General features: G+C 43.0%; 1 protein-coding gene across 2 annotated transcripts in view; it reads right to left on the reverse strand.

The window, feature by feature from the left end:
• Nucleotides 1-2,047: 2,047 nt before the first annotated feature.
• C7H1orf21 (chromosome 7 C1orf21 homolog) overlaps nt 2,048-26,894 on the reverse strand; it is a 129,412-nt gene continuing 104,565 nt past the window's right edge. Inside the window, exons 4-6 of one of the 2 annotated variants that reach the window (XM_075507838.1) lie at nt 17,970-18,046; nt 13,093-13,153; nt 2,048-3,057 (exon numbers count right to left, since the gene is read on the reverse strand). In XM_075507838.1, the coding sequence (XP_075363953.1) occupies nt 3,019-3,057; nt 13,093-13,153; nt 17,970-18,046 (177 nt within the window). In that variant the 3' untranslated portion in view covers nt 2,048-3,018. The remainder of the gene's footprint in view (nt 3,058-13,092; nt 13,154-17,969; nt 18,047-26,894) is intronic. The other variant, XM_075507837.1, reaches the window with a different exon arrangement.

Here is a 26,894-nt window from a genome sequence, read left to right on the forward strand (position 1 = left end):
GGCTCCTTTTAATAGGTCACCAGCATGGATCTTTGCTTTTCCATATCCCAAAGAGTTTAAGAGCAAGTCTCCTGCCTGACCAAGAAGCTCAGTAAGCTGAAAACCATCAAGAAGCTCCTGGGTTCTGCCTGGTACATGGTGATGGTAGCAAGACATGCCATGGCCAAGGATTTGCTGACTTGATATGAATAGGCAAACCTCCCCCTGCCCCAACCTCAATTCTGTTCATGTTTCTTGCAGAAGGGTAGTGCAAATCGAAGTCTGTTGCCCTCACCCCAATCCCACCAGCAGCCTGGGGCAGTCCTGGAGCACGTGAACTCCAAAGACAACTACTGATGTCCTCCAAACCTCCTGTCCATCCTCATGCCTCCACAAGCAGCAGCAGGGCAGTCTACCCAGGGATTCACAAATATTGTCATCTAAAGGTCCATCAGTGAGGTTATAATTTATACAGAAGACTAATGCACTTGCTGGTGGTCACATTAAGCACACAGGTAAGATGGGAAATGCTCTTTCTCTCTCACAAAGCTTCCACCAAAGCCCATGCCTTTGCTGCCATCATCACTGGCATGAAAAAAAGAAAAAAAATATTCAAACTAATAGGTGGCTGAAAGAAACTCCATGTAAAAGGAGGCTGGTTTACTGAAAGATGACAATGTGTTTGTAATACATGGTTTGTACGGGGAAATTTATACACAAGATGTTCAGCATCTAGAAAATGAACCATGTTTCAAAAGAGACCCAATTCCAACGCTCTTGTACTACTTGTGAAAGCTTTATAAAACACTTTTGAGAGAAGGATTTGCAGGATCAAGCCCCAGGACTCTTTATTAATTAAAGTGTTTAAATAATAGAAATGTGAGTGTCTTGACTCTCCTTAGCGTGGCTACCTGCTCGAGAGCTGCCATAAATTATGGAAAAAATCATATGCAAGAGGACAGAATTATCACCTTGAAGAATTTGTAACAGATCAAATGGCTCGTAGCACTGGGCGATGCCAACAGCCCTAAGAAGGATGATGTGATAGGAGGAAGGCGGTGAAACCTCATCTCCAGGGAGGTCGGGATGCTCAGGAAGAGCTGTGTGGCCAAAGCAGCTGCCAAAATGCAGTGAGGATTTAAGAAAATCAGAATTGGCTGGCAATTTTTGACCATCAACAGGATAAAGATGCACATAGTGAAACATGCCAGAGAGGACACTGTCACTGAGCTTTTATAGGGAAAGCTATTGAAGCTGCATAGCACTTGAGTTGTCCCAATCCTGCAATACAGCAAAACCACTTCACTCAAACTGACGTTGACAGGAGACCAGGGGACTGAGCAGTTTGCAGCATTCAGAGATAGCTTCTACCTTAAGGAGACAGCCTGATACTGCAGCCTCACAAACGCTGCTTGGAAAGCTGCTCTTGCTGGAGGTGCTCACATCCAGTCCTGTGTGAATAAGACTAACTCCTGGGTCTCTATCCCTGGTAAGTCCTCCCTACCCCACTGCCCCATGCACTGCCTGAAAGCCAAAGGAAAATCGAGTGCAGGGAAGGAACCATGAAGAAGTAGCTCTTTTTTTGACATATTCTAGGCATGGCACAGCACTGATAGGGAACAAAATCTCCTGTCATGGACCACTCAGAGCAAACATTGGAAGAAATCTCTTTAGTCAAGAAATTCCCTAATATTTTAGAGATTTTTCAGAAGTCACAGGTGGTTTCTGAGGGACTTGAAACCCTTTAAAGGGATCTGATTTTCAGAAGATCCAGTGAAAAATGGCCAACATTAAAGGGCTTTGGGCTGAGTGCCCTATTCAAGTGTCAGCCACATCAGCAAAAGATGCTATTAATGCAATCTCATGGTCTATTCCACATACACCACACACATCAGAGCAATGAAATCAATACAATACAGAAACCTATGTCTTGACAAAGTTTCTCCATGGGATGCAGTGCAAACCTGGCCCTCATACGGTGTCAAAGCAGGAAGAAATATCAGCACAGGGAACAATCTCCTTTGAAATAATAAATACAAAAGGTGTATTTTTTTTTCCTTAAGTGTTTTCTTTTTTTTTTTTACTCGTGACAGCATTTGTTAAAAATATTACATTTGCTTTTGAAAAGGTAATATCCTCTCCATATAATATGGAAAAATAAACTCTACAGGACACACAACAGATACCCCCAGTTGTCACAGAGCTGCTTTAAGAGATTAGATCCAAGACTCATCAACATGGAGGGCTGGTTTTGCCTTCCTTGTCCCCAGACCCTTAAAACATTGTGTTGTAGGAATGGTAAAAGACAAGAATACATAAAAACAGTAAAATGTTTATTTTCTTAGAAAAAAAGAGATTCAAAATGATTGTGATCACACTCCCATTCGTGCTCAGCAAAGCCAATACTGCAAGCTTAGTCCTTGATTAAGATACCTATTAAATGAAACTCTTTTTCCTCTTAAAATACAAATTCCTGCTCCTGCATCACTTCCAGTATTTCAGTGATAACATGCTTTTAATGGATAATAGTTTCTCAGCTTCTTCTCAGCAGAGAAACAAGGCCTGCCATGGCAAAAACATCCCATCTCCAAAGCTTGAAATCACCAGCATTAATAAGCACTCCGGCCCAAACGCGGACTGACAGACAGCTTAAGGGTGTTTCTTAGATGCTTGAATGTTCACTTATGGAAGCTTTGTATAACACTACCTTATCTGATAGAAAACAGGCCAGAAGCCTCAATAAAATCAACAATGTCTTTTGGATTAACTTTAAGGATTTGCTGCGTATCTGGACACAGAAAAAGTGAGAAGTTGCAACAAGTTTTAACTAGCAGCAACAAAAAACAGTTCCTTACAGGTTCTTAGCAATATTCCTCATCTGTTCATTAAGAAACACTGTAACTGAATGGAGCATATAATGTGGAAATGATCTTCTTCTGTTATGTAGTGCTGTTCGCTCTAGAAGACTTCCAAAAGGTCTCAGCTGGGTTGTAATCTATTTACACAGTAGTACTCCTGGTGTGAGTGGCAGAACTGGCACTATGTGACATCCTCCTCTTCTGAACAATAATCACGACCCTGTAAGGAGAAAAGCCAGAGGGTTTGTAAATGACTACTTGAAGACAGGAATAACATAAATCAAGGGAGTACTTACTAATAATTCATATCGGTTCTCCAAACTTAGGAGATTTAAGTTCAGAGCTGGGTAGAAACCTTAAAAATAGGGAACGGAGTTTGCACGACTCTTCCAACCATTTCTAGAAGGTTTGCTTGAAACCAGGATAAGAGACCCTTCCCTTTCTGTCACTGTTAATCTCATAAATTTCATCCCCTATATTGAATTCCAGGGGGTGTCCAATAATTTACAAAACTATTTTATGTAAAGATACACCTTGATGGACACAACCCTATAGATTTGTTGCAAAACATAATCTCTGAGGCAAAAGCAACAAAGCACGTAATCCTATGAGCAATGCAAGCCAGCTGCTGTGAACAATACCTCATCTGATAACCTCAGCAAGAGTTTAATGTAAGAGCAAAAGATACTATTTGTATTGAAATTACACTTGCACAATGGGAGAAAACAGGCTAAGCTTCACAAAACTTGGACCAGCTGTGTTATGCCTTACATCTCATCCCAAACACAAGACCTGCAGCAGCATCTATCTAGGTATTACCCTCGGGAAGGTCTGGAGAAGACATATCCCGTCCCTCACTAGCTGTTTCTTGCAAAGCGGCAAGGAGAGGACCAGATGGGACCTGCTGTCCTTGTTTATCTACACAGAAAAAGCCAGAACTGAACTTTTCAACACACAAGCCATCCAAAATATGCTGTGTAAAACAAATGTCTTGAATGTAGTGTCGAAAATCTCAGACTCTGGGCTATTTCGCTTGTGCTGGGTTATCACCTGAGCGCTTGCGTGGAAAATCCCAGCAGTCAAGCAGAGGGTTGGCAAAGAAGAAGAAGAAAAGGAGAAACATGAGAGTCTCAGACCTGCAATAAAGTGTAAAAGCTCAACAGCACCCTGTAAGCAGAACAGACCAACTCAGCAGTGGTAAAACGGGTGAAACTCTACTAACCCAAGGGGTACTCAGTTGCCCCACAAATCAAAACCAGTCAATGTCCCATCTGGAAAGAAGGGGTCGGGGGGGAGTAAAAAAAGAAAAGGGAGAGGTATTTCTTGATGCAGCAATCAGTTTATTTGGGATGCACAGCTGGGGTACACGTCGGGAACAAAGGTTCCAAAATGTGTCTGCAATTAAAATCCCACTGATGATGCTGGGACTGTGGAGCTCACTTTGCTGGAGGATCCACACCAGGAATGTGCGGCGCTTTAACAGCTTTCTATGGCCCAATACTATTAGTAAAAGGGCTTTCTTAGTATGTAAACAAAAACCCCAAGAGACTAATCAGTCCTAATTTTAATTCAGCAATCACTGATCCAGAAAGAAAGGAAAAAAAAAAAGAAAGAAAAGTAAAAGATTTTACTCAGAAAGAAGGAATGCAGAAATACTTTGCAGCAAAGCCCAAATCCATTACTTTTCTCCATGTTGGGGACCATGATGCACTTGGACAAAACCACGAGACTAAGCTGGTGGTGATGAAGGCTTTGTCCAACATGCTTCAGAGCTGTGAAAGCCACCAGCAGGCTCAGGGCATTTCCAGGAGATTCATTTAGCTGGTCACCTGGCCTCCTGCTTAAGAGGGAGCCCTGTGGCCCATCATTCCCCACTCTGCTCTGCATCAGGGGCCATCAGTGCTATTAAAGACTCAAACGGACCCAAAACACTGAAAGCCATCTTGCTTTTTTTTCCTTTCCCATTCCTCCCGCCATTCTTCTGCTTCTGAGTTTGCTCTATGGCAGCCAAGTGCATCACTCCTCAAAAGGATGCCAAGAAACCACTTAAAAAACAACGTGCTGAAGAAGTCCTTGCCACAGCAGGGAAATACCACCTCTCACGCACTGCCTGAAGGCCGCCAAGAGCCAGACTGCTGCTGCCAGACACTTTATTTCCATCTTCACGCCGGTGGGCATGGAGACACGTCAGTGTCTCGGAGGTGGCCTTCGAGGCCGTGGCCCTTGGTTGCCGATGGGCAGGGAGCTGCCGCCACCCCAAGCTTCCCGCCAGCCTGCTCCTTCCCACTAGCATGTGGGCAAGGGTGGCGCAGCCAAAAGGGGGAGGAGGGTGAGAACTGCCTGAAATGCCAGAAACACTTCCCACGCCGTCCTGCAGTATGGCATGCAGCTCTTCCACCCACAGTGCCCAGCTCGGACCTGCAACCCTGACATGATCAACTAATTCAATGCCCAAACTGTGGTAATGCCCGACGGCAAGATGAGGAGACCCGCTGCAGCCTGACGCTGCTGTATTTTTGCAGGAAAATGCTCCAGAGCTGGGTTCACCCCCAGCGCTCGCTTCAGCAGGGGCGGCCCCCGCCGACGCGCCAGCTGGAGGGAAGGGGGAGGACGTGGTGAGGGAGCGGGGTGACCAAAAAAGGCTCTTGCAGCCGCTCGGCGGCTGGCTGAAGTCTTCACATCCACTGTCCCTCCCTGCTGAAGAGCCGTGCGCAGGAGAATGCTGTGATGCAAGGGAAGGGACGCATTTGTTACACACCAAGAATAACGTCGGAGTGAAGGCATGGCGGGCTGGCAGTTTGCACACAAAATTAGGGGGTTTGTTTTCACTTGGGGTTTATGGCAAGTTAAGAGGATGTTGTTTTTCTTTCCTTGGCAGAAGGAAGGGCCGCATCCACCCTCTTAGTGGTGGGATGCGATACAACCTGCAGGACCACCCCGCTCTGGCAGTTTTAGCTTATTTTGTCAGGGGTGGGAATCAGCTGTGACAGCAAACACCCTGTTTTGCACATCCTCCTGCACCCATCCCAGCTGTCCTACACCCACTGTCCTGGCTACGCTGCAAAGACCCACACCAACACGCACCCAGTATTTAATTCCAGCATGAAAACGAAGCATGTGGGGCTCAGCCCAGCAAGGTCTGAAGCATCCTGGCCCAGTTCAGCGGGGTTAAGCACATTCTAGTCTTTAAGCACAAGGGAAACAGCATTTAAGCCCTGGAGCAGCTCACAAGCAGAAAGTTAAGCAGGTGCTTTAGCATCTTCTTGAAGGAGGGCTCGTGGTAAGTGAGGTCTCTGAGAAAATACACAGCAAAGGGTATTTATCCTCCTAAAAGGAGCAGGAGGAGGAGAAACCATGCTACAAGGAAGCCAAAAAAGTTACAATTCCTTTTTTTTTTTTTAGACAAAGCTTTTGTCTAAAGCTTATTCCCTAATTGAATTTTTATCAGTAATAACAACGTCAGTGTTCCTCACGAAGATCAGAGAAAGAATAAAGATGCCTTCCCTGCTGCATTGTAAATCCAACACACAGGGGTTTCTCCTTGGTGCTCCTCAGGCAGAAAGGCAGGAGAGGTCTCCATCTCCCCGCCGGCAGAGAATGAAGGCTGCTTTGGTCCTCCTAAGCACCGTGGCCCCAGTCCAGTAAAACACTTAAAAATGTCAATTTTTGGCCACTTGTTTTTTTCAGAGGATGTTTGATAGATGCTGGAGAAGATAATACCTTGAGTGGCCACACCTGTGATCAGTGAGAGGCCTGCTGTGCTTGAGATGGGGAATTATCCTGGTGGGGCTGGGCAAAACCTCACTCAAAATGGTGAGCTAACAGCTTGCAAAGCTGATAAGGTCTCCTGAAGAAACCACACTGAAATACTGACTATGTGAAGCGGCAGTCAGAAGATGAGCTCCATGATGTGAGCAGAGGAGCTCTGGTAGTATCTGAGTGCAAACCGAAGCGATGGTGGGTTTTTTTGGGGGGGAGCAGATGTGTGTCAGGAAGGAAAAGAAGAAAGCAGAGAAGGTGACAACCCCCCCAAACAGAGTGGCAACGTGGCTATAAAATGAGGGTGCAGGATTGCTGGCCAAACTCTGTCCCCTGCTGCCCGAGGGAGCAGGCTCTCACATCCAGAGGAGCCACAGGCACAGAGCATATGGCTAATAACAGGAATGTATGGGCCATCCTTTAATAGACCTGAATAGCACGGGCTATTAAATAAGTTTTAATGACTGAGAGTGTAAGTGAACTACACCAAGGAAGATGAGAATGGGAACACGTGCATCCAAGTCCAAGTTATTCCCAAGAAATCCCATCTTCCTCCCCTGCAGTTTCAAAATCCAACTTTTAACTTTTGTAGATGTCCACAGAAACACCTTATCACAAGTGTGTGAATTTAAGGTAATTAAAAAAAAAAAAAAAAGCCTTACGCTCCTTTCCTGCTGCTTGTACCCAAACCAGAAGTGCTCATTCCCCTGCTCTCTCCCCTCGCTGCATCTAGAAAGTGCTGCCATCCTGATGCCGCTACCAGGGCATGCATCATGGCTGATAATATCCTTTTCGAGAAAAAAAAAAAAAAAGAAAAAAAAAATCACAGGAAAAGCCCTTTTCCCCATTGTTGTGGGTGACAGGCCAATAAACAAAACCCCACGCTGCCCGAATGCAGAAGCCTTCCCAGTTCAATAGGCTTTTGTGCAGCTGGCGGACTTGCCGAGGGAGAGAAGGCAGCTCAGGAGATGCTTCTTCCGCCACGGCTCTGCAGCTTGGCACCAGCATCCTCGAACCGTGGCCCTGGTGAGGAGAGGAGGAAGAGGAGGCCGGACAGCCTGGGAGAGGGAAATGAGCTGCGCCAAGCAGCCCTTTCTTCTGCGACAACTGAAAGAGAGCTTGCGGGACACAGTGGCCCCTTTCAGAGGAGATGGCCGGCGCTGGGAAACATTAGCCTGGCTCTGCAGTGGGAACCCTGTTCATCAATCTGGTTTTGTTTACAGCGCTCTCAGAAAGGATGGGAAGAAAATGCTGGGAGGCGGCACTAAATAATTGTATACTGTGCTAATTTTTGTCCGTTTCTTATTTTGTTAGAAAAAAATCAATAGAGTCATTAAGACCAATCCACTTTGCTAATGAGTTTTAGCCTAATAATTCTGCCCTTGCATACGTTTCGGCTAGCAACCCCCCCTACTTCCAACGGCACTCTTTAAATACGATACAAGGAGTTGCATTGTGTCTTCCCCCTGCATTTCATGCCCAGTTTTACTAACAAGGGGATGGAGCGAGTTGCCGCCAGGCATCTCTCCCATGGCCTCCAACAACAAGCCAGTAATCTCCAACCCGGCTCCCGGTAGCCAGGTGTGCAGATTGGTGGAGTAACCCCTGCAAACCCACCTTGACACCAGCACTGGTGTTCAAGACCAAGTTATCTCTCGACCCAAAGCAACATCCCCTGCGGCAGTGGAAACATGATGCCCTGGGCTTGGGGTATCCACTGGCCACATGAGAGTTTATAGCAAGACATCTTCATGTGCTATGACATTTTTTAATCTCATTTTTTTCCATGAGCATGTTTGCATTGTGATTACTTTTTATTTTATTATTATTTTATTTTTGTAGCCATGTAGGAAACCACTTATGATGATGGGACCAGTGATGATTTCATCTGGTACAGCTTACCTGGATTGTTTGGAGGTTTGGTTTTTTTTTTAAACCACAAAGCCAGAAATGCTTCTCTTCTGGGGGTACAATCCCCAGATATAATCCTAGATATTGCTTGTCAACTGTTCAATTATACCTCAGCCTTGGTATTTTTTCCTACAGTGAGACAGCTGCCTACACACTGTGCCACAGCCTACAGTAATACTATATACTTAAAGAAGATAATTTCTGATGATCGTTTTACTGCTCCATACGCAGGATTCGGAGAAAGCAGTCATTTTTCAGACCATTTTCCGTGATAGCCATCATCAAGATGTTTTTGCTAGCAAGCGCTAAATGGGGTAAATTTTCCACATTCAACATTTTATATATCACAGCTTTTAATTTTGCTTTATTTCGTATTTTCATGGAAGCCTTGGTGGGACAAGGCCCGCTCCAGTCTGTGGACTTGAGGCTGCAAAGGCTGTGCCCAGGATTAACTCTCCGTTCTGAGCCGTCCTGTTCAATTAATGGGATTTCTTCTTAGGGCATAAGGTGGAGTTTGCGTGTGGTGCTGCACTATCAGGGTCCAAATAAAGTTGAGATGTAGGAGGGGGAAAAAAAGACTGGAGAAATTTTAGGAGAGACATGGTAGTCCTTCTGCTGTGTTTCACGGCAACTCTTTGTGAATCCATATACAATATCTAACTAAATTAGTCCTTGCACTATTAGATTAGAGAGAACATAGGTAACTAATTTATTTGCCTGAATACCAATACAAATGGCCTAATTTTGCTATACTCACTGCAGCCAGCAGAAAACACTGGGTGTCATGCAGACAGGGATGCTGTTAGTGGGATGCATTTCTATCTTCTTAATCAGAGACGGTATTTAAAAACCAGATTTATCACACCGTGATGAGTGCAGAGACTTTCCCTGTCCTGGCTCGGCTGGCGGGGCCCATTTCTCCTCTTCTAGGCATCACACAGCAGATCTCAGAACTATCCAGTGGCTGCTGTGTTTGCTTTAGAAGGGATGCGTCAGTCACTCTCTGCTTCCTTCTCGGGTTTCCGAAGTAATATTTCTGCCTTGATTTCTCAGCTCAAGCAAATCACTTGCACCTCTGACCCACGTCTTTCTAATTTACTCTGGTGGGGGCTCTCTCCTCGAGCTTAATTACTGCTATTACCTGTTGCTCATCCTCTGCTGGAATGTATTTATATTACTTTAGGCAAGCTCAGTTTTCAAGAAATTATGATAATGTTGTCACCAGGTGAGCTGTCACCAGGTCTCTGTTCCATTTTCTTCCCAAACTCTTTGTATGCATGTGCCTTTCTGTCTCCAAAAGCAAAGCCCATGACTCTACTCACAGTAACTTCAGCAAGTGTGAAACCCCAAGAGGACTCGCTGCAGCTGCTGGCAGATGTCAGGAGCATTTCTGAGCCAGCTGTTGCCACAACGCTCAGGCCTCGTGCTGCTCACAGGTGACTTGGTCTTTCCTTTTCTTCTTCTCTCCTGGTGTGGTGCACATCCAGCCTTGGTGTTGCACCGAAGCTGTGCTCACCCTCTGCCACTACACCAGCATCCCATCATCTGAAAACCATCCCACAGCTGTGCTGAGATTTGTTCAACCTTTTAATTGCCTGCTTCCTATCTGTCTGGATGCATGTTGCTATGCCATGGAAACACCATCGCAAGAAGCGCTCCGTGGTATGACATATACATATGACACATACAGGTGTTTCCTGTGCTGTCCACTGCTTAACTCTACCCAGCTACTCCCAACATAACTATGTATCTCTGGCTTCTCATCAGGTTTTGGGTTTTTTTTTTTTTTTAGCTCAAATTCTGGTGCTGCTGAAATGACTGGGTTGACTCTAGCAGAACCAACATCTAACCCTAAGCGCGAGGCAGTCAGTCCTACCTCAGCATTCAGTGCCGAGCCTTCGTATCAGTATTTCTTCCTTCCAACAAACCCTATGAATTGAATTACCATAATCACATGCCGTTCCATACATGCAAGTTCAGCTCTAGCTCTCCGAGCAGGGACAGACACTCATGCAGAGATAGGAACAGATGTCTCCCTCTGAATGCCTCACAGTGTTTTGACACCCAGTTCTGGTAGACAGAAGCTCCATGTGTTGGGGTTGACATTCTGGTTTTTACCTTTGGGTGGCATTTGCAGAAGGCAGTTCAGCTTCATACGGGCAGCCAGGAACGCGGGCACGTGCTGGTTACCGACAGGGGCTAGACTTTCAGAGAAATTCTCCAGACCATTTCATTAAGGCTTTTTCTGATCTCCAGGATTCATAAATACTTCATATTTTCAGTTGCTAAAACATCAGCCTGTGTTCTTTCCATTTCACGCTTTGATTGCAGAAATTTTATTTTAGCTGACCTTCCTGTCCATTTAATCATTTTGCTGAGTCCAAAACGCCCATTTAATTTTCCTCTCTAATTCACAGCACACACGTTAGAGTTGTTGTTACTCATTTGTATTAGGTGACCTAACACCCCTCGGGATTTCAACGCAAGTTGAGGGATGTTTTGCTTCTGACTGTAGAGTTTCTGCAGACATAGCTTATGGAGTCAGTGATGGACAGCATGTCTCCATTACAAATCCAATGCTACTCATGGCCATGGTTACCACATGAACATTACAACATGATTTGGGACCTCATCGACCAAAGGCAACGCCCCCCACTTCTGCAGACTATTTCAGCTGTAACTGGTGAGCTGCTCAGTGATAGAATTCTTTTAATTGTTTGACTGCTGTCCTCCATTTCCCTGGAGAAGGGACTCAAAATGCTATTTATGGATCAAACAAAACCCCTCATATTTTCCAATCTTTTCGGCACTTGTGGCAGATACCTAGAAAAACAATGTATTGTGGGCAAGGATTAATTAAAAAACCCAAAACTTCTCTTAGGAAGACTATTTCCTCAGGCACAGGAGGTCCCCAGAGAAAGCAAATCCCATGTGCAGCTGCGCATTCACTCCTGCCTATCCCATCAACTGTCAGCAGCTTGAAATGTATGGGAGCCATCTTTCTCTCTTTGACAGATAAAACTGTGTATATCCTCTAAATAGGCAATCTCCTGATCTAGAAGATAATTAGTACAAGAGCCCTGGAGAACACCTGCAAGCATCTGAGAGCATGGTCCAAACAGCGAGGAGACATGGTCAAATGCATCTCAATGTGGCAGCTGGTGAACGAATGGTATTACTGTCCTGAAATAAATCTTGAAAACAAAAACTAACCTCAATTCATAATTAGATACAGCCATCAGATGGTCTGGTATGTAGATAAGATAGATCTTTGGAAAATCCATTTCACTGGAGATTCTGTGTTTGGCATTATGGAACGTGATGATGTCCAGGAAAAGCATCTAAATATTTGTAGGGTGAATGCATTTATTCAAAGGAGATGTAGCTATATTATGGATATGTAGAAATTCTACTTTTAAATGCATATAGGTTAAGTAAAATCTTACTCCTGTGAAATACTGGTATAGGAATACTCTTCTCAGGAATCTACAAACTCCTCCTCACTTCTATTCTTCACCTTTATCTAACATTTTGCTTTCATGAAAATTTTTTTTTTAAAGTAGTGTAACAAAGTTGTTGCTTGGGACAAATAAGAGATTCACCGGCTGTAGCACTCCAAGTCCTAAGAGCAGGAGTGCTGGCAAAAATGGCGGAAATTCAGAGTCATCCAAGTAAAAATTTCCCTCCTACTCTGCAACCCAACACTACAGTTTGGGAGTACAAATTACTTTATTCCAATTGGGGAAGCAAATATTTAATATCAAGCATTAAATAAGATACACCACTCCAAAATATGAAGTGTAAAGAGTATATTGGTGAACAAATATCAGCTGAAGGTATAAGCAAAGGCTGAGATCTAGACTTGATCCAAATAGCCCATTTAATTCCTCACGTCTCAGTTTCTCACCTATGTTGTGGTACAAGTATTCACTACTATCTCACAAAGAAGCTGGGATTCTCATTTAAAAGACTTGTGAAACACATGAAAGCTGGTATCAAGACAATGAGATATGTAAAGAACTATTCACCCTCTTCTTCAAAACATCTCCAGCATCATTATTTTACTCAGCATAGGTCTTGAGGCAGGGTTATCGTACATACAGCCACACTATTCATAACCTTTGGAGCCGGGAGCTATTTGAAGAGATTCAGCAAGAAATAAGAAGGGTATCCCAGATACTACTGGCATTAAGATTCCAGTTGTCTCCCACAGAGATTAAATGAAAAATCAAGTCACTAAGGGCACAAAATCTCACTTTGCTCTTCTCCTTTATCCAGGAGTCCATGTATATCCTGAATGTTTGTGCTGAGTTAATTTGCCATTCATCCTAGCCTGGTGATGTTTCTACAAAACAAAGGTTTCTTTCCAGTATCTCCTGTAACCTCTTTACCTTTTTGGTCTTCTTCGCACTTGAGCTATCTAATCAACAAGTGGTAAGGGGGGATCTCGGACCAGAGTCCCTCCAAGTACTGGAGAACACGGAGCACTGCAACAGGCAGTGTTGGGTTGTCCTCCCCATGGAGCCAGGAAACCTGCATGTCCACCCCCTGAGTGAAAATGCACATTTACTTTATTGTGTCTTACCTTTTCAATTTTTTCATCAAGCATTCTGAAGAATTCTTGTTGGCTTTCAGAGATGTGCATGCTGAAAGGCAAAGGAAAAGTATCAGTACCGACAGGATTTCTTCCATTTTAAAACACTGATGCTGCAGTCCAGGGTTGTTGAGGGACTCAGCTGTAAGCTTTCACCACTGTGAGAAATAAATCACTTTACACTTTCAACTACAATGACAATTTTTTAATCTTTTTTTTCCTTTTTTTGGTTTGCTCAAAGAAAAATTATTGCATTTAGTTCTGTGTATGCATGCTACACTTGGGATGGTAACTAGGATGTGCATGCATCCAGAGGAGACTATTACCTTTTCCAGGCAGGTTGCAGAAACTTAATAGCCTGTTACCTTTCCCTGGGCCAGTCAGAGCCCCCTCTGTGTTGAGACAGAAGGTCTTCCAAGACCGCCAACCTTACCACCACAAAATGAAATGCCTACAATGTGAGGTTAAAGCCTCATACTGGAAGATCTGCCTGCCTTGCTCCAGCTGGGCTCTGCACACAACACCCAGGAACATCTACAAGCCCAGGCTGGTCCTTAGTGCTCCCTTCCAGACAAGTGGTCCTTACTGCTCCGTGAGCGGACCCCGCAGATTACTTACTTCAATTAATTCTGCAGGGGCTCAGGGTTAGTGATACCATTTTGCATTAGTGAAGAGGGCTGGAAAATACTCTTATTCATTGTCTGTAAAACGCTGACAGTGGCACAAGACAACAGGCCCTTCCCCAAGGGGGACCCGCAAGCTAAAAATACAGGAAGGTCGGATGCAAAGGAAAGGACGAGGAGACAAAGATGAGGATGCATGGCAGACGGTATTTGGGGTGTGTCTGCTTTATTTATGTTAGGGGGTGGTGAGAGCCTCCTTCCTGAAATAACGATACCCCTCTGGGAAGGTGAAGCTGGAGCATCCTCTGGAACCACAGCAGGGAGGAGTGCCTGGGCCCATGGGGGGCTGGAGAAAAGCGCCAGGGACTCAATGTGGGACAAAAAAAGATGCAAAAAAGGAAGGATCAGAGACTGATGCCAGTGTTAACAGTGATGCCAAATGGTTAGAAGGACACACAGCTCTTGGAGATTTTCTCCGACGCTAAAAGCTGGTTCAGCTTGCTGAATTCCAACCCCAGACTCCTCTTCCTCAGCATGATCCTTTCAGCTGTAATGAGTTAATACTTTTCCCAAGTGCCAACAACATGCTGTGCTTTCCTACAGAGCTCAGCATTCATACTTCACTTGCTATCAGGATGGACGTATACAATGATTTGCTTATGCTGGACATAAATGAAGGCTCAGTTCAGAAGAGAAGGTCTCAGAAGTGTCATTAAAACCTAAAGCTGGTAATTCAGGAGAGGGAACAAATCACCTTTCAGTGGCTGTGGGAGTTTTTGTCCCCAGCTGTCTGCCTGTCCCTCAGGTTCCCACCTCCACCTGAGATGGGGAAAAAAAAAATGCTTCTTTAGGGTAGCCGACCCTGTCACCTGCATATTCAGGTGTCTTGGAGAGGGGCTTTAGGGCAGCACGGCCCTTTCTGTGTAGGTAAGTACTAGAAACATATTCTTGCCTTTGCAACATCATAGATCCAGTTTCTAATAAAATTAGATGATACTGTAGTGACTCACCCCAACCATAATTTATAAGGAAAGTAAAGGAAGGGGGAGAAAACAAAAGGAGTATTGTGTTGCCATACACATGAAAAGTCCCACAGGAGGTCCTAAAGCCCTTGCAGGCCATGATCTTCAGAAAAGTTTGGCTGGGCAGTAAAATTGCCCTACGATTTAGAGATGAGTGATACAAATGCTGGCATAGTGTGTATTTCGAGAAGCTGTGTAAAATTATAAAATCCTTGGCAGGGCGGGGAACTGACAGAGTTAATGAACAACTGGAAGAGTCGGAAAACCACCAAATCTAAGCAGAGTTCTTGGGTATCCCTCCAGAAGAAAACACTCTCCCCAAATAGAAATGTGGATTTAATTTTCCTTGTCAGAAGCACATCAGAAGGCAAGAAAATGCATTTTTAGATGTTTCATAGCAGGCCAATGAAACACATTTTGCCAAAAGATGGGATCTTTATCCCCAGTGTCAGTACCAACTGGTTTGAGAGCAGCCCTGTGGAGAAGGACTTGGGGATACTGGTGGGTGACAAATTGGACATGAGCCAGCACTGTGCACTTGCAGCCCAGAAAGCCAATTGCATCCTGGGGGCATCACAAGCGGCATGGCCAGCAGGTTGAGGGAGGTGATTCTTCCCCTCTACTCTGCTCTCGTGAGACCCCACCTGGAGTACTGCATCCAGCTCTGGGGTCCCCAGTACAAGAAAGACATAGACCTGTTAGAGCGGGTCCAGAGGAGGGCTACAAAAATGATCCGAGAGCTGGAACACCTCTGCTACGAAGACAGGCTGAGAGATTTGGGGTTCTTCAGCCTGGAGAAGAGAAGGCTCCAGGAAGACCTTATTGCGGCCTTTCAGTATATAAAGGGGGCTTACAAGAAACACAGGGAGAGACTTTTTACCAAGGCCTGTAGTGACAGGACAAGGGGCAACAATTTCAAACTAAGAAGGTAGATTTAGAATGGACATAAGGAAGAAAGTCTTTATGATGAGGGTGGTGAGACACTGGAACAGGTTGCCCAGAGAAGTTGTGGATGCCCCATCCCTGGAAGTGTTCAAGCTCAGCTCGGACAGGGCTTTGAAAAACCTGATCTAGTGGAAGATGTCCCTGCCCAAGACAGGAGGGGTGGAACTATGTGATCTTTAAAGGTCCCTTCCAAGCCAAACCATTCTATGATTCCATGATCTAGCAGGGTAAAATGGTATGAAATACTACTTCATTTTATGCTTCCGGCAGTGTTACTCCATGAGTTATGACCATGTCTCAATGTACTTAATGGGGCATATGTGATCACTTTTCTGGTTAAAGATGTCAGCAGAGTCAGTTTTGAGGATGAACAGAGGAAGTGCCAGGAGCTCAGGGCAGGGTGTGGGGATGAAGCCCCATGAAGGTATGGAAGGTACCAGAATTCAGTGTGAAGAGGAAGGACCAACCCCTTGACCTCTGTCAAAGACCCCCATAAATCTACTGCTGGCTCCCTACGTACACTGGTTTTGGAGTCCAGGGCTCTAGATGTAAAAAGCTAAATCCTCCTACAAATGGGAAGAGCCCTCACAGCCTTACTTTTACAGCTGACATTTTAAAACTCCTTCCATTGTATATAAAATTGTAATTTGGTACATAGTCCATGTTTTGTTTTGAAATAACACCTGTTCTACAAGAACAGTCCTACAAGATGTATCTAATGATTTATCTATTAATTTCTGCTCTTTTAGCTAAGTAGCCCTTTTCCACCCAATGCCAAACCCCATTGCAGTCAGAATTGTCATGGTTTTCAGATGACAAACCTTAAAAAAAACAATTGCACACGATAACAGGTATTTGCTGACTTCGTGATTAGCAACTCAAACACATGTAGCCACTTTATAAACAAAAATCCAATGGTACATTGGGTAAACAGCAGAGGCTTGGGCAAACAGCGAAGGTTTTACTCAACAACCTAATGTTACATTCTGTAACTCTCTGAGACATTTCCTTATTTTTGCAGGACTGTGACAGAAACATTCACCTCTGCCAACATGCCATCTTTAGGCTTTTTGGTGAATAAAGGTCAGTTTTGATTTCTGTGGGGACTTTTAAAATCAGACTTTGATGAAAGAATGGACCCCTGACCCTACACAGTCCCTCTGCCTGGGATGCACCAGAACAGATGACCCATCAAAAGAAACGTCCCTTTTTTAGCCCAGGCTGATTAGCCTCCTGTTAGAGCATCTTAAATACACCTCTGACCATGTTGGGAAGGACCAAGCCACAATAATGAAGTACAGCTTTGCTAAAGGGTGATTTTACCTCCACCTCCCTACTGTGAACTTCTTTGCAATTACATCTGAAGCACTCGATTTTTCCTTTTGAAAGGAGGGTGAATTATACTGTCAGTTGATTAGAAAATTACTGAAGTTTCCAGACTTGAAACCGTGTACAACGCATTTGGTATGCAGCAAGTTTAAGTTAATAAGTGCCCTGAAGGCACGGCATAAAGAACAGCATTTCCACTATTGTTCAAAATCCAACAGTAAAGCTTTATCACTTCTTCGTTACAAACCTGATATACAGCTCCATGTAATCTGTTATTTTCAATCCAATTAGTGATTAAAATGTAACGGTGATTTAGATAAGAAACAAGTTACTAATATCAATAACTAGCTCTGTCACAGGATCTAAATATTTCATGGCATATGTAACACTGACTGATCTCAGCCAGGGTACAGTATAGAACTGCAAGTGAAGGATGGAGAAACTCTCAGCTACAAAACAACCCTCATTTTAAGAAAAAACTTGACCATTTTAAATGGAAGACATTTACCATTCCTAATCCCAGGCAGCATAGCTGCTAACCTAAGTCAAGAGCTGGCAAATAGTTCCCTGGGAACTTAACTGATAGTATTTAGGAACACTAGGGCATATATAATTTTGTTTATGTGGAAGTTGTATGGAAAGCTGAGAAATAACACAGTATGGTACTCCTATAAGGCACGGCAAGATGCATCTCACACATTTTTAAGTCCTGCATCTTAGCCATGCAAAGGAGAGGATGCTGCAGGGATGCCAGCACAAGCGCTGGCCCGGCTGTGTCATTGGTATCAGGACACAGGTGACCTTACCTATTTTATTTAAATTGAGCATGGTTTTAGGGCTGCTGGAACCATCAATTGGTTTTCACTGGGCAATAATTGGGAATCTCACAGATACTGCTTAATCCTGTGTTTATTTGTATTACTATTTAAAAAAAAAAAATTGAACTTACTTTGCTCTGGGTTGATGTACTAATCCTGGGATCTCTTTATTAGATTTAAGTCTTACATTTGAACTGGCACTTTTTTCCTGAAACACACAAAAAACACACAACAGAGATACCATCAGTATCTATGAAGCACACAAAGCGCAACAGGCATTGGTCATCAGTGTCACACTGCACTGGGTTCAGGCTCTTCTACCTGTACAACCAAATGAGAAAAGCTCATCAAAAATGAAATTAAAGGCAACACAATTGATGCAATGACTCCAAGTGGGCAATTTTTAAATGTCACAGGCTTGGTGGCCTGGAGGATTGCCTCCGGATCACCGGGCGAAATCTATCCAGGATGTGTAGCAATCAAACACTGCGCTGGCTAATAACTCTCCAGTGGTCCACGGAAAACAAGGTGTGCAGCTGCGGCTTGACTCCTCGTAGAGTTGTACTGATAATAACGTCAATTGGTACCTTTAGCGGAGCAAGGCAAAGCATTGAAAAGGCAGAGCCCCAGAGTCACCCCAGACCTATAGGTTTGCTCAGAACAGAGGTGAGAAACATTAGCATCACATGGAAAACTGTATGTGGGGAAAGCATACATCAAACGTGCCACTGAAAAGAGCAGCAATGGCAGACTTGACCTGCTCAGCCAGAAAATTGCATGCAAGGGGCCCAAGGTAGCAAACCAGAATATGTTTATAGACAAGAACACAACCATGTCCTCCACAGAGGACCAGAGCCATTAAAAACATCTTTAAAAAGGCATGGGGACGGAAAAGAGTTTAGCTGAGAGCCAGCACTTCAAGGTAACATCTTGTCCTCAGGACAAAAGTTTCTGTAAACCAAAGCTTAGTGCACACACCTATCGTCTGCAAAAACCTGGAGAAGGATACGGCCCCTTCCAGATCTTCCCAGAGCTGCATGTTAGGGAAAGCTGCTGGTGCAGATGGGAGAGAGCTGAGTCAAATCTTACAGCTCACCCGCTCCACAAATCCATCTGAATTTCTTAGGCACATCATGCCCATAACAATTTAAGAAATGTAAACCCAAGAATTAGTGCTTTTGTGGGTAATTTTGGTGGGTTTGTTTTGTCTTATTTAGTCTTTGAACATCTGAATCACACAACATGATTTTTAAGAGGGCTACTAAATCACTGAATTTAAAAAAAAAGAGGCTGTCTAGCAGTTAATATTTTAATGAATAATTCTACAAGGGCTGTAAACATCAACTGCCTCAGCACATTTAACACTGTTTAATGCATATCTTCTAATCCTCCTAAACAGAAAATGGTGTCTTGCATGAAAATAACAGTGAGAGAGAAACAAGCCTTTCTTCCAAGCCTTAACAAACGTCTCTGTATGTTTGTCACATCCCACCAGCCACTGCCTGCCCATGATCCCATGATGTTAAGTCAAAGCAGCAGAACAGGAGATGAAACCACTTGCTTTCAAAGCATCTTCTAATTTTAGCAGTGTTAACTGGGGATGACTACATACATGCATGTTGTGTGTGTGGCGAACGTGCATGTACATAGTCATACAACTCATATGAGTTGATGTATGACTCATACAATTGTCAAGCAAAATAAAAAGAGAGGGATAGGTCTCAGGGAGAAGACAGCAAAACCAGAAATCAGCTAAATCCCAACCTCATGCACCTGGTGAGCCTTTATCCTCAAATCTGCTCCACCAGTTTGTTTGCCACAATGCAGAGGCAGAAACCGGGAATGCTGTGCACTGCATATCTGGGTTGGCACATCTGGATGGTCCAGTAGTAGACACGTTCTGCAGCCATAACACCTCCTTGCCCACCTACTGCAACACAAGGTGAATTTTGGGCTATCTTCTGTCTCTGCCTACCATCACCCTGGAGGCACAGACCTTTCCCCACCAAAAAACTGCTGCAAATCCATTGCCTCAATTAAAAGGGAAGGGAAGCTCTGAATTATAGCTCCTGAGTCGGGAGCTGTGATAAATCACCGTGGTGCAAACCCAGCTTTCCACACCTCCACTTGTGGTTTGGCGTCAGTGCAGCTCTATCAGTAGCTGGAATCAGCACAAATCCCAGCCTAAAGAAACTTCTGTCACTTAGGAATAAATAGAAAGACACAAGGAAAATATACGTTGCCTTCTCTCTGTAGGTCCCAGAGCAATATTCGGAATATTAACAGACTCACACAGGAAGACAGAAATAAAATTCCAGTTTACTTTACTTCAAGATCCCGAAATTTACTCTCTCCCTCCTATTGCTTCTGATAATTAACACACCTCAATTACTTATTACCTACAATTCTTCTTTTTAATCAGAGTATGCCACCTTCTCCATCTGTTGCTCAGCAGGAACGAACAGAAAAAGAGGAGTTAAGAGAAACATAAAACCCAACTAGGCCTCGAATTGGCTTGTTGCTTTGTCTATAGCTGTCATTTATGGCAGTGATATGTCATTACACTGACTGAAATAGTTGCTCTGATAAAAACAGATATTCGAAAATAATTCTTCCAAATACAAACAAATAGAATATTTTTTTCCCATCACTTTGAAGACAAACTGATTCATCAGAAATTAACACTTTGGATTCTAATATCGAGATTACAAAGAAACCTAAAATGCTTTAACGTAGTCAGGTTGCTCTTCCAGGTTGACTTGACTTTGGTTGAAGATCACTTCTGTCAGTCTAACCTTATTTTCTCCCTTATTTAACATTAAATAAGTTACCGTGCATCAGCAGAACCATGACTCATTTTACAGTCCTAATATATTGCAAATAGAAATTAAGATGCAAAAGTTTGTTTTTAATCTACCTCTGCTTATAAGGATTATTTAATGGAGATGCACTAAATGATGTCTCACGCCACAAGCTTAAAAGTAAACCCTCCAGGATGCTGTACTCGGATAGCAGCATTAGCTAGTCTATAGTAAAAAGGCGAATAGCGGACATTTTACTCCCCATTATTTTGCAATTAATCATTATCAAGGTAAAGCTGTCATCCAATCAAGGTGATTTCATTTGATAGATTCGTTAATTATTGTTAATTCCTCCATAAAGGATGCACCATATAAGAATTTCAGGGCATTAACAGATGGCGGTAACTCTGCTGCCAGATGCTATTAACACAGGAACAGCCACTACTGCCATTATAATTAAATATCTGTCAACATTTCCCTTGATGCTTCCCCTCTTACAAACCCATTTCTAGAGACATATGAACTTCATTTGAAGTATTTTGCTTTTCTTCATAAGACTGCCACAGATGGCTCAGGTAAGCTGCTAATAGTCCTTCTTCTCAACTCTCTTAACACTGACAGCTTACTAGAGAAAGGCTGATTTTTAAGAGATGCTTCCGTAAGTGCTAACATATTTTATGAAGAGACTATACATTATTTCATGTATTTTTAAAATTGATTAAATTGGCCAGGAATAAATCAATTAAAGATGATAGCAGCAATTCTACTACCTAAGCTAATGGCTAATTTTCATTAACTTACAGTCACATTTTGGTCTTTAATTGTTTTTCCTCTAAAGTTACAATAATTAAACAAATATACAACCAAAGGGGGAAAACCCCCATAAACCAGTAAAACTTAGTGTAAGTAAAATGGAATTCTTAGTTTCAAGGCTGGTTTTTGTTTAATTTAGAAAAGGCTGAAGTATCCAACTTGCAACTGTATCTTGGAGCCACCGATATTTGAAGGTGGCACGTTCCTCCAAATTAGTATCATTTTTAAGATTAATTTGTCTCTGTAGATTTGCTACTAAAATATACTGAAGTTGATAGAAACATCAAGGGTCTGTCCAGATAGTGATCACATTTTACTCAATATTGGTAGTTTACAGCTAGTCAAAAATTTATAAAATAATATTCCTGATTTATATCAAGATGACACTTTCCTTCAAAGGAGCCCACCCCGCCTTTCAAACTGCTTTCTGGAGCCGTGTAATTCATCATTAAAATTGTTTAGGGGAAAAAACTAAGTAATTATTTTCTTTTTATACCATAAACTACTCTTTAAAATAATCATATTTGAAAAGAAGGAAACCAAATGCATCAGTTAGAAATGGCATGAAAGATGAGATGTAAAATTTCAGTATGCCAGCCCAGCAGTTTTTACCCCCCTCAGTTATGAGGACCAGCCTCATGTAATAATATTTTACATGGACTGTCTTGATGCATCAGGGTGAACAAGGGAGAAGTACTGACCTATGAGATTTTACTCAAGCTTCCTTGCTTTATATATACATGAACGTTTATTTTTTGTATTATCATTTGGCAGAAGAAAGCCTCTTCTTTCTCTAGCTACCTAGAAGCAAAATCACCTGAAAATGTTATTTAGGGTAACTTTATAACAAAGGGGCAAATCAAGCACTGAAAAATCTCAGATGCTGGTCAAAGAAGATTATGCTTGGATGCAATTTCATCAGAGGAATCACATTATCCCTGCCATAATGTGTATATGCAAATATGTCGTGCTGTCCAGAAGGGAGTCTAGGGCACACTCAGTGATGAGGCAGGGCATGGTATGAATCATGTATGTTGGACGGTGCTAACACAGGGAGTCCATTCTCCTCCTCCTCTTGGGATCCTATGCATGGCATGAGGGATGATGAAAATCATGGACCCATTTGATGATGAAGGTGGGTGCCTGCGTGGGCTAAGCTTTGGAAACCAGGCAGAGAGGAGCTTGGTTTGCACGCACTGAGCACCGGACAGTGTGCTCCAGATGCACACCAGCTCCAAAATATACACTGGACCCTAAAGCCAGGGCTTGGTAATGAATTTAACCTTCATGGCACACATGCAAAGAGAGACAAAGAAATAGATGCTCGTGCTGAGAAGACACCTAAGAAAGACATTATCATCACAGTCATCAGAAGGACCTTCTACCTTTCCAAAATAAGTCTTTCTTAAAAGCAACCTTCTACTGGCAACTGTCATGAGAAGACCCAACATTGGAACAAACTCCTCTGATCTTTCCAATATACCTCCCAGGTGGCTGCGACTGTGGTTGCAGTTGTGTAGACTCCTGAACACACAACTGCGACACAAGTCAACGGGTGCTGGCACCGCTCCACTATTGACACCTGTCTTGCCCCCGGCTCCTAGGAAACATTGTTTGCAATCCACCATGGGAGCTGTTTTAAGGAGCACTTTGTAACTGAGGCACCTGAGGCAACAACAATGTTCAGCCTGTTCATTTGACCAAGTGCTGCCGTCCTGCCGCCTGGAACACCTCGGTCTTCAGAATGAAGACTTGAAAACATGGCTGTTATTTGCAGATTTGAATGAAGCTTGAGGTCGTGTTTCAAAATAAAATCTTAGTCTTAAATGGAATATTTTAATAAATATTATTGCTGCATTAGGCCAAAATTTCCTCAACTAAGTATGGAGGATTTGCCCATGATGCCTTACCCCTATAAATATCTCCATCTTTGGAGATGTCTAAAAGCTGTCTGGACTTGGTCCTGGGCAGCCAGCTCTAAGTGACCCTGTTTGAGCAGGGGGGTTGGACCAGATGACCTCCAGAAATCCCTTCCAACCTCAACCCATGTGTGATTCTGTGATAAAGTATCTTTCTTAATAAATTGGACGCTGGAAAAAAAATTTTGAGTAGGTTTGTTGAGTTTTATCCCCAAGTAACAGTGTGAGAGACTGAAGCCTGAAGACTTCAGGCCCAAATTGTATTGTGGCCATTCAGGCATGCAAAGGGAAAGCAGAAGCAGACACACTGCCTGGCATTTATTTTGGAAAAAAACCAACCAGATTCTGCAAACCCAGCCAACATCATGCAGTGAGTCTGCACTGATGCCGGGAGTATAACCCAGGTTTGGCAGAGGAAAATCCTGCGCTTTCATCAGAGGTCCATGGTTTTCTCAAATTTGTTCCAGAGGGCAGGCCTCATCCTGAAATCAGCTGCTTAACGGAGCTCCTCCTTCCCAGCTATTACTGGGAAATTTTGCTGTGGCGATTCCAGCTCCTGAAATGCAATATGGAAGAGCAGGATTTGGAAAGCACACAAAAAAAAAAGTTAAAAATGACTCGAAATAGGATAAAAACAGGTAAAAAAAGAGAAAGGTACAAATCCTGAGCAGCTTTCTACAGCCCACCAGAAAGGCATACATATGCTGCAATCTGAGAAATCAGATAATGCTGCTTTTAGTGTTTATTTACCAGTCATACATACACGCATGCATACACCTATGCATCTTGCTCAGCAAGACCTGGCTTAAAGTCAACAAAAGCCTTTCAACTGACTGCAAGGTGGCTTTCAGCCAGGCCTTCAAAACACGGATGAGAAATGCTTGTTGCACCTGTACCAAATAAATACAACCTACATGGAGATCCTTCACCAGACTTGTATAATCCACTAAAGAAGCCAACACAGAAATTCAGGGCAAGTGTGAGTGAGAAGAATGAAATGATGCTACAGATGAGTATGGATTCAAGGAGCTGGGTGAATCATGGATACCAAGAAAAAAAGAAAAAAAAAAAAAAAAAAGAGAGACTAGCTGAGAACACACTACAAACTCTGAGAGTGGTTTAAACTGAGCCTAATTTAACCCTCCAAGGGAGGAAGCAAACAACCTCCTCGCAGAGTGTGGCACTGGCTGGAGGCAGGGCAACAAACTTGCTCTGTCTCCAGGGTTGGCTCCATTTCAGTTCTTGCCCCGCTGCCTCTCTGATACTGAGCTCCCTCTCCAAGGACATCTAATCTGAGGTTACTTACTTTCTGTTCAGGTTGTCACCTGGCCTGCTTTTTTTTTCTTGGATCAGCTCTTTGCATATTTGGCTGAAATTGGTGTAGTAACTAATTTGTAGTTGCTTTGTTAAAATGCCTTTGAGATGTTAAAAACAAGGGGTGTGGGGGGGGATTATTAGAAGAACATCTAACATGCCCATTACACTCAACTCAAGCTGCAGGATCTCAAAAAATCTGAAAAATTCAACAGAAGTGTAAAGTTGGAAAAAAAAAGAAGAAAAAAAGCATGGAAGAGGAAGGAAAAAGCTCCCTCTGGAGAGAGTTGCAGGACTTCTCCCGCAGCATCTAACTATATTTCACCCTCAGCCAAAGTTACTGGTCTTTGAGCTTTGATGGAGAATGTCATTAAAGAGCAGGGAAAAAAATGAAGAGCAATTCCCACCACTAAGGGGTTTTCAAAGGGCATTAATATTTACTAAATATAATAGCTACAACTTGTTAAACATCCCCATCAGCTTTTCAACTCCTTCTCCCTCCCAGTCAATATTAAAAAGTCTGGACTAATTGGTTACATAATTCCAATTAATTCTGTCGAGTAACCAAATACCAGGAAAGCTGTAGACAAACTGAAATTTAGATATGGGAGCAGCTGGCATGAAGACGGGAAATTAAGGCAGGTAAACAGATGAAATTACAAATAAGGAACCTAAATGATAAATAAGTATGACCAATAAATCCTCCAGGGAAACTCTTACTTGCATCTTGCCATCCCGTTCCCTTTCACAGCTCTGCAGTTGTATCACCCCACACGTTTGAATCCTCTCCTTTCTATACAGCTTGTGACACCAAGGTCCAGAAAAAGAAAAATGTCTATTTCTATCTCAAAGTTCTTTTCTGCAGATAGATTGCTAAACTTCAAGGTGTCCCCTACAGAAAATGAGTATTGTGATCACTTGAAAAATGCCTCTGTTCTGAAATGTGAGGTTCACATCGCCCTAAACATCAGGGTTTTCTGGTTCCTTCAGCCTCCGTGGTACTCCGAAAGATCAGCCAGGATAAGAAAATGAACATCACAGACATAAATAAAGTCAAAACACCTGTATCCATAGCACTGCATGAAGTTTCATTTCAAACGGGAAATTATCTTGCTCCTTTGGAAGAATCTTACTTATCCATGTAATAAAACTCTGCATTTCATAGAGAATGGGAACACGCGCAGGAAGCAGAGGAAGGGACACGTCTGCAAGATTTCCAGCAGGGAGCAATACGCAAAATGAAGTTGAGGAACATCCCCTCTACGAACAACTTTGCAAGAGGCTGAAAACTGTCCTTCACAGTTATATACAGCAGAAATTAAGGTGACATGGGATTGCTTGAGCGCATGAAGAATACTTGCTTAATTGAAAGATATCCAGAAATACTGCAAATAAAATGCTATGGGCAGAAAGGAAACCTGCTCTCCAACTCTCATTAATATACCAGATCTTTAATGGCTTTGGTACATCAGAGTGGCTGAAAGTTTTATCTAGCAAATAAAAAATAGATGGATAAAAGTTAAAAACTGCATTACTGATAACTTAAAAGACTAGACTGACTCTTGAGGAAACTTCAGAGGTTTTAGGGCACTTCACAACAAAAAGCACAACTAACCTTGCTCTTTCGCAGTATGTTGCTCTTCTGGATTGTACAGCCACCCTGGATAACAAAACCAGGCTCAAAAATTAACTTTCTGCTTATTAAGCCTGTGTTGTCAATTATTCTCTCTCGGTCAACAAGCTTTTACAGAAATACAGTTATTTATAGTAAATGTATATATTAGTCATGCCCTCAGGTTTTTCATGCATGTCTCCTGAAGGCAGTTTTCCACCAAGTGTAATAACATTGAAACAACAGTATTGCGTGAAGTCTGCAAAACATTTATAGCCAGGAATAAATGGTGTAGACAGTCTGAAGAGTAACTTGGTGCATTACACAGCCCGTTTGCAGCACACCATGTATCGATTAGTTTTTGCTTCAAGAAGGCACTTTGCTGGAATGGCAAGCAGGTTATTGCTACTACAATTTTTGCAGAGCTTTTTATGGGGATGGTTTTGAAGAGCTTTATGCCCTTCAAACGAGAGAACATATCTAGAGAATGAGATGTGCCCCATTTCGTGGCTTTTTAAATAGCTGGGCCTAAAATCTCAGCAGCTGTAGTGATTTCTAAAGCTGGATTTCTAAAGGCAAAACTGAACTTTTTCAGAC

Source organism: Mycteria americana, chromosome 7, assembly GCF_035582795.1.
Source record: "Mycteria americana isolate JAX WOST 10 ecotype Jacksonville Zoo and Gardens chromosome 7, USCA_MyAme_1.0, whole genome shotgun sequence".
NCBI lineage: Eukaryota > Metazoa > Chordata > Aves > Ciconiiformes > Ciconiidae > Mycteria > Mycteria americana.